We start from the raw sequence: 12266 nt of genomic DNA on the forward strand, positions 1-12266 counted from the left end.
GTTTTATGTTTGATTCAAAAATAATTTATATTTTTGTTTTTTTTTTTTGTTTTTTTTTAAATACCGAATAAACCATCCTGATAATAGAAGGTAAAATGAGGATGGGAGGCCGCTTTTCTATAAAATCACCGGGCCGCTTGAAAAGTTCCAGCACGCCACTGCAAAGTAAAATAGTGAACTCAACGATATTTTTAAAATTATTTATACAAAACAATTGCTATTGTTTAAACAATTAGGGCTAAATCTGTGAGTAAAACTTTTAACTTTAACGTATATATAAACTAACTACAAAGTTTTAGAAAAATATAAACTTGTTCGAATTTTTCGGAAACAATGCATTGACTTTTTAAATTTTCTTAGTTCATTCTACTTAGCTTTGCCATCTTAAGGAGATTAACTAAAACATAATTCTCACTTAACAGTTTTCTATTTGCTTTTAGAGTCGTTCTTAAAGCTTTGCATAGATGGCGCTGTAGCTTGAAATTTTGGAAAATTGAAAATTAATAATTTTCTACTAACTATTTATCAAATTTACACATTTTTTATGTATGTACCATGTACGTATATCAGAATATTATTTACTTAAAATGTTTTACATACATACATAATTTCAAACTTGGTTTAACCAGATCTGTTTCATTAAATTTGACTTGCCAACTATTTTTATAGGTATCTGAAAAGTCTTTTATCTAACATTTCCTTTTTCTAGATTACAATCTCGAAATTGATTAAAGGCACAATATGATGTTTACGAATATATCTTTATTTTAAAAAATATTCATTTCCCAATCACTTATTTTTCTATTTTTCTCAGTTTTAGTTTACAGACCTTTTAAAAAAACAGTTACCCGAACTATCACTTGTGTATACCAAAGTTGTAATTTTCCTATTGTGTTGTGAAAATTGCTTTCAAACAAAAGATTTTCAACAGTTATAACGAAAATGTCTTTTTATTCTAGAAATATGCACATTAGAGTATGAAAAAAGTTAATACAAAAAATTCATAAGTAATTGAAAATTCAATAGGGACCTTTTTAAAGAAAATTTCTGGCACAATTTTTTGGAAATCCTAGGCCTTTTCAAGGACCCCACCGTCGCTACAACTCCATTTCCAACCAATCACAATCTATAGTATTCCCACCAATCAGAAGCCACAATTCCAAGAGGTAATGACCAATGAAATCACTCGACCAAGCGTTAGCCCGCGTTCAGAGTTGCCAGATTGGGATATTTTCCCACAATTTTGGGAATTTGAACTAGAGTCTAGAGTCTAGGGAATATTTCTAAGCAGAAATGGCTCCGGGAAAATTATGTGGGATTTTAAGGGGTCATGGCAAAGTATATTTGTGAATGTACATAGAACTGAATCGGTCATTTCAAAAAGCGCATAAGTCCACAATTTTCAGAAACAAACTTTTTGAGAGGAATAGATAAGATAGACTCCATTACCTTTAAGATAAAACGCACGTTATGGGCAAAAACAACACCAGTCCATTAAAAACATTAGGAACAAAACTACAATATAACTCTGAATTTTGATGTCATCCATTTCATCCATCAACTAGTTAGTATTTTTACTCTCCTGTAAAATTAGGAGTGTTGTTTTTGAAATGACCTATTATTCATCAACTGTATATAATATACTCTGTATATAACTCTCTCATATAATCGCACAATAGGACCTATGAATTATTTCCAGGGCACTCTGTTGATAAGTAGTAGGTATAATTTGCGTTTACTGTTCTTTACATAATAGGTATGACTACTAATTTATTAAAAATCGGTAATGGGGGATTTGAGCTCCAATTTGAGGAATTTCAGTTTCTAAGTGGGGATTTATAAAATCACATCTGGCAACTCTGCCCGCGTTAGCGTTACTTCACTTTGACTTTCACACCGAGGTTGTAGGTATCGATAAATTTTGTGAACGTTTTATTTGAGGAAATGTAAGTAAAATCAAAAATATCCATTTAAAACTATGTATAAATTTATATTTAGTTCGTCTGCTAGTGTTTTAAAAAGGTTTTAGATTGTGGGATTAGAAAATAAGGGATATTTTTGGGAAACTCGGCCAGGGTTTTTGTTGTGTAGGCTATATTTAGCCGCCATGTTGATGTCTGTTGGGTTGGGGTCATATGTTTAGAGAAAATTAGATTGTGGAAATCTTAAGTTTATCAAATAAATTGTAAAGTAGGATAGGAAATATTTGATGCTGCTGTATCAAATACTATTTTAAGGGTTTATAGAACAAAAATCATTAGGTGTTGTAAGATTGGCGCCAATTTTGTGATATTCATGATTGTTTTGGCGGTATAAAAACAGGATTTCTTCTGATAACACAAAAAGCAGTATAAAGAACTTTTATTTTAGGATTTATAAAGAATACAAAGCGTCATTGAACATAAATTCATATACCGGGAAATAAGACCAACTAAAGGTTTACTTCAATTAATTCTTTTATAAGCCGTTAGTTTCTAATTTATGTTTTATTAATGTACATAATCCACAATTTCTAAATTTTATATGTATATTTAAAACGTTAATGTATATTTTAAGTATTTGAATTATTAATCATCCAGTGGACACTGTATTTCCATACGAGTGAGGCCTGACAGACCTCACCTGCCCTTTGGAGGCTTTTAAAGATTCTTCTTAAAATTTCATCGACTATCAACGGTTGGGTATCAACATGACAAGACTTATTTTACTTAAGCAGCTCTATATAGTTGGGTAGAGTTCAGACTAAACCATTTCCTGATTTCGTAATCAGGAGGTTCGTCTTCTTGTTAAATCTTTTTTACCTTTTATTTTGCCCTCCATAACCAAACGCAGCAGACTATAACGAGAAGCTCTTACGATCATCATTCTCTTTGCCTTATCCCTATGTGGGGTAGGCTTCCATAACTGCATTTCTTCACACAATTCTATCTTGGGTCATATCAATGTTAATCCCCTTTACCAACATGTCCTGTCTTATCGTCCCCCCAGGTCTTCTTCGGTCTTCCTCTCAAACTCCTTCCAGGAATCTGCACTTCAGCTATTCTTCGTATTGGGTGATCAATGTCTCGAAGTTGAACATGACCAAACCACCTTAACCTATGCTCTCTCATTTTGGCATCAATTGGTGCCACACCTAGACTTCCCCTAATATCGCTGTATCAGTGCTATACTGTAACATCTCAAAATTTGTATGTTTTGAGATAAGAATAAAGTCCTATGAATGAATGATTGTTTTTTTCTGATCAACACTGTACTATTTTAAAATATTTTTTTTAAATTTATAATTCCATCATATGTTACTATGGTTCTGTGCTTAAAGACCTTACATTACAGGGCAATAGAATAATACCTAAAAATGTTACGGTGTTGCTCCAGAACAATTGTATAAAACTCAGAGCAATACAGTAATATAATCAAATGTTATAGGTGGTACTGCCGTGCAGGCAGTTCTCTGTACGGCTCGTGCAGATAAACAGCAAGACATAAACAATAGTAGAGATCATAACTCGAACATTGTTAGTTGTTGATTGCTTTGATCTTGAAGCTGTATTTCAACTTCCAAAGGGGCAAATTTCAACATTTTACTATAAAAGAAAACTAAACACCGGCCGCCATTTTATGGTTTTTGACGCCACATCTAAGCAAGGCCATTGCTATTTTGGCATGAAGGGTGTGCAAAACGTGGAGCTTTAGAAATCGCTTCATTCCTTTTTGATTTTTTAAAAGAAAATGATAATGGAAAATCTGTTATTTTGTATTCTGACAACTGCAGTGGCCAAAATAAAAACCACGTTTTCCTATCAATGTATCTATATGCAGTACAAACTTTAGATATTCCTTCAATTACTCATAAATACTTAATTGTTGGTCATACTCAAAACGAGGGGGATAGCATGCATTCTTTGATTGAACGACAATTAAAAAAGGCTATTAACAAGAACCCTCTTTATGTCCCTACCCAACTAGTCGCTGTAGTTCAAGTGGCAAATAAAGAAAAAAGACAATTTCAGGTAAAAGAAATGGACACCTCAGATGTATAAGACTGGACTGCGATAGAAAATTCTTTTCCGGGTAAAAATTTCCAGGACTATATCAGGAGAGAAAGTAGTATGGGCGAACGTTAAATCATTTCAAGTAAGGAAATCAACTCCATCGACTGTTTTTTATAAGTATTCTTGTGAGCAAAACGAAATGATGTTTTTTAACCTAGACGATAAAATAAAAAAAAAAGAAAAAATGGTCCCTTATTGTTATGTCTAGAGGACATTCTTGCTCTTCAATTACTTCTAGAGGTGTCCAAAAGAAACCTAGAAAAGCAAAACAACAGCCCCCGAACTCCAACGAGCCGAACTTCAACAAGCACCAACTCAAACAAGCATATCGAGCTCCACCAGGGATTCCACTTCAGAAAAAAGCGGATTTAATATACCTAAGTTTATGCGATGCAAAATTAATACCAACGCCTTGTAACTTTTTCCATAGGTTGAAGACCAAAGAAAATGATGAAGATAATTAAGTCAGTTCTTTCTGTTTTATGTCACATGTACTGAATACAGCCTAAAAATAAATGTAGTTTTTTTAAGATGGCAGTGTCAATAAATATTATTTATTCTCCATTAGAAAATGGCGTTTTACCAAAAACTTTCCCAACAGCACTTACACAACAATCATTCAATATTTTTTTATACATATATTATATTATTTCAGAGCTAAAGTGTAACAAAACTATTTTATAACATTGTGGAAAAAATTTAATTTAATGTCATTTAATTTCCAAAACAAAACAGTAACATCTACAAATAAATGTAACAGTTTTAAAAGTTGTTGAAACGTTCAGTTCAATATTGTAACAACTCAAATTCCTTTCATTTAAACCAATAAATAAAAAATGTTTTAAAATATATATACATTAGTGCTTTTTAAAATTGTACAAGACTAATTTACGTAAACTAACAACTAACTGAAAAACGAAAATAAACAATAATTTTTGCTGAGGAGTCAATCTTAGGACATGAAAAACTTTAAACCCGTTTTTCTCAAAATGGTTGATTTTGAGATAGTACAGTGTTGCACTGAGGCAGCGATATACTCATTTCTAATTTTATCCTTCTTTGTCACTCCATAAGCATTCTCATTTCTGTCACATGCATTCGTTGTTCCTCTTTCTTTTTCACTGCCCAACATTCAGTTCCGTACATCATAGCCGGTCTTATTGGAATTTTTCTGTCACACAACACACCACTCGCTTCTTTCCACTTCATCCATCCAGCCCTAATTCTACTACATGCATCTCCATCTATTTCTCCATTGCTCTGTAATACCGATCCTAGGTACTTAAAACTATTGCTTTTCACAATCATTTCACCATCCAAAGATACCATTTTATTTGTAGTAACTACATCTTTAAATGAACATTCCAAATACTCTGTTTTTGTCCTACTATGTTTTAAACCTTTTTCCTCTAGAGCTTGTCTCCACTGTTCCAGTTTTTGTTCTAAGTCTTCACTATTTCCTATTAACACTACATCATCAGCATGCATTAGGCACCATGGAATGCTACCCTGTAGTTTGCTGTTATCTGGTCCAAAACTAATGAGAATAAATAAGGACTAAGCACCGAGCCTTGGTGCAATCCTACTTTCACCTGAATATCAGTCTCTCCCACACCTTTCCTAACACTAGTCGTTTCTCCCTCATACATATCTCTCACAATTTTTACATATTCGCCAGGGACTCCTTTTTTATTGAGTGCCCACCACAGAATCTCTAGAGGAACTCGATCATATTATGTTTTCTCAAGATCAATGAATACCATATGAACGTTGGTCTCTTTATTCCTGTATTTTTCCGTCGAGGACCTCTTACTGTATGACCGAAATATTCAAGCTTCCTCATTAATTTATTGTCTGTATAATTTCTTCCCTCTTATTAACCCTATCAAGGACTTCAATATTGCTAATCTTGTCTACCCATGATATTTGATAACAATGCTCAAAAGCTTCCAATTTCAATTTCTTAATCTCATAATTGCTTCAATGTCCAGGCCTCAGATCTGTAGAGAAAAGTAAAAAATGTAGCAGCGCAACAACCTTATCCTTAGATTCATTCTTAGGTCCTACTACATAATAGATGTTTCATTCTCACAAGTTTTGCCCTAGCTATTTCTATACAGCTTTTAATATCATAGTGAAACACTGCAAGTGTACATTAATGTTACAAGCTTGTCAATACAGAGTGTACATTAATGTTACACTTGGCGGCGAGTGTGTTAATATGGAGTACCTTGTTGTTTTTTGGATGTTCTGTAATGACCATGAATTGTGTTTTAATTCATTTTAATACCATATTTGTACACTTTTCGTTCAGCCATTCCAGTATGTTTGTTGGACTTTGTAGAGTTGAAGTAAATATGACAATTGCATATCTTATATTATTAAGGATTTCACCATGTATGATCATCCCATCCTTACACTCTCCTAAAGATTCTTCGAAGATGCCCTCCCAGCTTGAAGATATTAATTGTTTAATAATGTGTTTCCATGTTTTTTTCAGTTAATTTCATAAGCCATGGCTCGTACGAAGCAGACTGCACGTAAATCAACAGGAGGAAAAGCTCCCCGTAAACAGCTTGCCACCAAAGCTGCAAGAAAATCAGCACCCTCAACCGGAGGTGTGAAGAAGCCACATCGTTACCGTCCTGGTACAGTAGCTCTGAGAGAAATCAGAAGATACCAAAAATCCACTGAGTTGTTGATCAGAAAGTTGCCTTTCCAACGATTAGTAAGAGAAATTGCCCAGGACTTCAAAACTGATCTCCGTTTCCAGTCTGCCGCTATTGGTGCTTTACAGGTAATACAGCTATATAAAAACTTTGGTACCTGTTTAATATTTCACAATATTTCTAATGAAATCATCATTTTATGTGGTGTATCTACTAGATTTTCCCAATTACTTTGTTTTTGAAATGTCGACTACTTTGGAATGTTTTTTTTTTTGCTTTGTCCTGATTGTTGGTATTGTGTATTTCCTCTCTTGGTATCCCCCAGAGTCCAGAGTATTGAAGATGAGTTTATTGAATCTATTTTCTCTTGTTGACTTTCTTTTCTTTGCAAGAACAAGGTTTTAGTCCAGTCAATGAAGGTAAAATACGGCATAATTGTATAATTTCCTGAGTCTGAACTGATTTCCACCAATATTTTGCTATGGGTTCTACTTACCATTAACTTCAGAGTTGACCCTGTGCCGTAAAGTGCTTTTACTATGTAGAATTACACAAAATTTATGTATTTTATCAAAAACGTAGCTTATAACAAAACGAGAATGGTGTGTTTATGGTGTCTGTAATGTCAATATAAGCAGAGAAGTAGCTTATTGAAAGTTAATTGTTCTTCGTCAAATGCCAAAATTGAAAGTTTCAACATAAAATATGCAGAATCTAATGTGTTTTTAGTGGAAGACTCATATAACCTTTTTTGTAGTGCTTGAAAAAGTCGACTAGCTGCAAAAAACTTAATCACCCCTAAGTACCACACTAATTAATAATAATCATTACCCCTTTAAAATGCCCTTTATTATTGTACTTATAGTATGCTGTAGAAGCGACTAATATATGAACAACATCGATTTTTCGCATAGACCAGTGTCACCTGTGAGCCAGGGATCCCAATGCACATAATGGCAATTTAAATAGCTATGGTCTATGAGAACAAAACTTAAATACTCACTTGGTAGTGAACATGTAAATGCTTAGTTTTGAAAACAAAATTGAGTTTGAAGGGGGATTTTTGTGTTTCGACAAAAAATTCCCTTTTTTTTTTCAAATTAATCGAAAACTATTAGATATAAGCAAAATTTTGTAGAGCACAAAATTATAGGTTTTGCTTTTCTAAAAATTTTGCATATCATAATAGTTTTCGATCGATTTGAAAAAAAATTTTGTTTTTTTTTATAAGCTACATTTTTTATAACAGAATAAAATTTGATAAAATACATTTTATGTTTGAGTAGTATTTTACTTGTGTAAATAAAATGTTTAATGATCACATTAGTAAGTTACTATTTTTGTTAAAATAAGCCACAATTTTACTTTAACCTTACATTTATTTGACTTTTCAATTTCTGTTTTGGAAATTTTGAGAACGATTTTAAACGTGGAAGTTGAAATGTCAAGTAAACTTAAATTTAAAGTAGTAAAATAGTAAATTGCAATAGACAAGAGCTCGCATCAAAATGTGTAATTCTTTCAATTACATCAATGTTGTTTGTGATGAATTTTTGAGGATTAATAGTAGCGATTGTTAAAAACTTATACCGATTTTGTATCAACATAGATTTTAATCTATTTTCTTTTGATTTCAGGAAGCCAGCGAAGCCTACTTAGTAGGTCTCTTTGAAGACACAAACTTGTGCGCCATTCACGCAAAGAGGGTAACCATTATGCCCAAAGATATCCAGTTGGCTCGCCGAATCAGAGGAGAAAGAGCTTAAATTCTTTCTTTCTGTTTCCTTCAAGCAACTCTGTTGCTTCATATTCATTGTAGATTTTTTCAGTTCTTTCATACATTGATAAATATATATTCCAGCTGTGTGTGTCAAGTGAAAAACTTATTTATGTTTTCTTGTCGTTTCATGTTGAGACAGAGCATGGTTTTATATAAAAGATATCAATTCCACTTCTTCTGTTTCCTTTGTTTGAGTAGGTTTTTCATTTTCATTTAATGAATAAAAATGTGTTCATGTTTTTTGACATTTTTTACTTAATATTACTTTCTTTTATTATAATACAACTATCAGAATAGATAAGATTTTAGTATTACGTTTTACTTTAAGTGTTAGATAATAATTTTTTTAATAGCATCTGTAACCTGATTTAGAATAAATTTATGTGGATGTATACTGTTTTCTTTCTTTATTCCCGCTACTATATATTTGGAAAGATTTCAGAGTTGCTTTAAATTTGTTTGAAATAATTAATAAGTCTATATGAAGAAGACAATGTTGAAGTGGCTATACACCTTTGGTGGGTCACCACTTAATTTGAGATAAGTAATATTGCAACAAATTATGGTCTGCTGATAAATGAACCCATTTCTGAATATTTTATACACATTTTCCATTACTAAAAAGAAACCCATACAATTTTCGTTATGCATGTCCGAAAGAATCCTAATAACACATATCGCACTGAGTGCAATAGTATCACAACTCAAAAAAATAGGTCTGGATCCTGCGTGTGAAAAAAAAGTTGATTAATAGCAAGCTGAAAATTTGTTAATAGCTTAAGGGTGTCTAGTTGGATAAACTTTGATATATGGGAACACTGAAACGGGCAGTTTTAATTGCGGAACAAGTTAAAAATTTGGAACGGTCACACCACGAAAACGGCACATGTATTTTGTCCGACAGAATAGACTTGAAACTCTCATGCAAAAATCAGACTGCTATTTATCTCCTGTCATTTGACATGTTCCACTCATTATAACGTCCATTTGGTGATAAATGGCAGTTGATTTTTGCATGAGAGTTTAAGTCTGTTCTGTCAGACAAAATACATGTGCCGTTTTCGTGGTCTGACCGTTCCAAATTTTTAACCTGTTCCAGTGTTCCCATATATGAAAGTTTGTCCGACTAGACACCCTTAAGCTATTAACAAATTTTCAGCTTGCTATTAATCAATTTTTTTTTATACGCAGGATCCAGACATAAAAGTAAATGTGAAGATAATGAATGTTTTAGTTTGGCTCACATTTTATCTTTTTTTTTTACATCAACCCTATTAATGATAGAATGGTATTGTGAATTAAAACAACACATTTAGATTGACCCATTTTAGTTAGTGTTTTTAAAATAATACCAATACCCTGATCATGATACATTTGAAGTTAAGGTAGTCTTGCACCGTAGTAATAATACACATTTTGGCATACACGATCCTAATTTCATGATAATAAAAGTCATTATTTTCCTAACAAAACATAATTTATTAAATAAAACCATTAATATAAGATTAAGAATATACAAGTTGTGTTTCACTTATAACCTAAGCCTTTGCTTCATGAGTTATTCAACATTGGAGTCATTACTTGCATTGGTGGAAACTGGGAGTGATTAGTAAAAGTCGTGGTAGTCTTTTTTTATTAAATTTTTCTTACACAGAAATAGTAACCATCTTTTTTCTGCTTACTTACACAGGGGTTCATTGTAGACATTGTCAAGAACTAGATCTTTTATGATGTATTCAGATATTCGTCTGTTGGATCAGTTAATTAAGATTTCTTTAAACGTGTCTGATTCAAAGCTTGTTTTATAAAATATAGAATGTGGGGAATCTTTTCTACACTGCAGCACTTTAATATTACTCCAAGTTACCTTCTCATTATTAATATTGGTTGTAAATTGTTTCCTATTTTAGTTGTTAACGCTTTAATATCATAGGTATGATTTTGCACACAAACTGATCTTAGTCACTGCTAATATGAAACTAAACTTGCATTTTTGTGGGTGTAATGCTATCACATTTTGATATAAGATATTTACCCAAATTTATTGCCGCGTACGGCAATTAGATGTAAGACTATCATATTTTTTTCTAATGTGATAGTCTTGCACAAAAACGATAAGCCTTATACGCTAATATTATAGTATCCTAACTTGGGAATTATACCATGAAAATTAAATTTTTAGTTAAAATAGTTTTGCACTCGTATAAAGTGTTAATGAAACATTTTTATGATTATCTCAAAAAATAATTTTTGAAGTTATACTTCTTTACCGGCGATAGAGGGTGATTTTTTTATATGTTAAAACCTATCAGCCCGGCGCATGCGCATTATAACTTTGTTCTGATTGGATGTTCAAATGACATGTCAAAAATTATCCGATATGGCAGCTGTGGTTTGGAGGTAAAGGTAAACAAATGTATAATATATTAGTTTTATTGTTGTGAGGACAGAAACAAAAAAGTTTATAATATTGTAGTGACTTTTAAATAGTTTTTAAAAGCAACAGGTACGTAATAATTGTTAATGTATCATGGGTATAAACCTACCTATTTGATCTGCCAAAATACATAGTATGTAATACTTTTATTTATATAATTTGATTACCATCAAAATTTCTATCAATATTCACCTAATGACCTAATATATTGTTTTTTTACTCTGTTTTGTTGTATTTTTTCAATTCTAAATCATTTCAATTCAAAATTAAAATAATTTGATCAATTTTCAAAATATCACAAGTTTAATCCGTTTAGTTAGTCGATCTTCGTAAATAATGACACATAGTGTCCGTGGCTAAGCGGAGAAGGCGAATGAATTCCAATACCAACCGCTCTTATCAGCGCTGGTTCGAGTCCCAATAGAAACTTTCTTTTTTGTTTTTTTTTTAATACATTTTATGATTGTAAGTATATTTATTATATAATTGTATTTTCAGAAAATACGTATTTAGTTAAAAAATTTTTCGACAATTAATGTTCAGACATCATTTGTGGCTTGTTTAATGTGTTTGTGTGTGTTTTATTATTTTAATTTTTGGCACTGTTCTAATAAAAATGTTTGAGAAGTAAGTATAAATTAGTTTAATATTTAAACAAAATATAAATAAAAAGTATATTAATTTCGTTTAAATCATATAATAGAAGTATAACTTCTTACGTGCGTACAAAGTACACACACATTCTTTTTTTTTGACTTACGATAGTATTGCTCATAGTGCGATATACTGAATTGTGCGAAAGGGTTAAATCTGCAAAAGCGCACATGATATCTAGCACTCTCGAAAACAATAGTGTATTACTAAAACTGCATTGGAAGGTAAATTGGCAAGAAGTTTCTTTCAACCATTTTATCCGCCGTGAGTTCGTAGGTAGAGATTTTTAAAAGTTCGTGAGCGCCAGTAGTGACAATTCACTGAACTTTTTCTGGAAATTGACATAAAAAAAGTGATTAATTTAAAACATTTACATTAAAAACATTAATAGAAAAAATATTAGTTGGCCAAAGCTGTGGCATATTTATATTTTTACCTTAAATATAGTTACATTTTAAATATTAAAATTTCGTTTTTTACATTCTATAATAATAAAATTAATCTATTCATTTAGCGGCATCTACACGATAATTATGAAAGTATCCGAAGTAGAAAAGAAGGAAACTATGGTCTGTTTTTTTAACCAAGAGGAGTGATTCAAATTTACCGCGCTGTAATTGCTTGTTTGTAACGGGTCCAACCGCAGGCAAGTTTACTCCACTGTTATAAAATTT

General features: G+C 31.8%; 1 protein-coding gene across 1 annotated transcript; it reads left to right on the forward strand.

Annotated features, from left to right (window-relative positions):
• The first annotated feature begins 1787 nt into the window (after positions 1–1787).
• On the forward strand, positions 1788–8893 carry LOC126890648 (histone H3.3A). The gene is made up of 3 exons (XM_050659749.1): positions 1788–1946; positions 6553–6849; positions 8359–8893. Exons 2-3 carry the CDS (start codon positions 6568–6570, stop codon positions 8485–8487), a joined length of 411 nt encoding a protein of 136 aa, XP_050515706.1. The 5' UTR covers positions 1788–1946; positions 6553–6567; the 3' UTR covers positions 8488–8893.
• Positions 8894–12266: the final 3373 nt, after the last annotated feature.

The sequence above is a fragment of the Diabrotica virgifera genome, chromosome 8 (genome assembly GCF_917563875.1).
Source record: "Diabrotica virgifera virgifera chromosome 8, PGI_DIABVI_V3a".
NCBI lineage: Eukaryota > Metazoa > Arthropoda > Insecta > Coleoptera > Chrysomelidae > Diabrotica > Diabrotica virgifera.

What these genes read in the sequence shown, in the direction of transcription:
- LOC126890648 (XM_050659749.1), top strand. Translation starts at nt 6,568, where the DNA reads ATGGCTCGTACGAAGCAGACTGCACGTAAATCAACAGGAGGAAAAGCT. An exon ending in CCGCTATTGGTGCTTTACAG is followed by an intron (nt 6,850 to 8,358) that starts GTAATACAGCTA and finishes TTTTGATTTCAG; the next exon opens with GAAGCCAGCGAAGCCTACTT.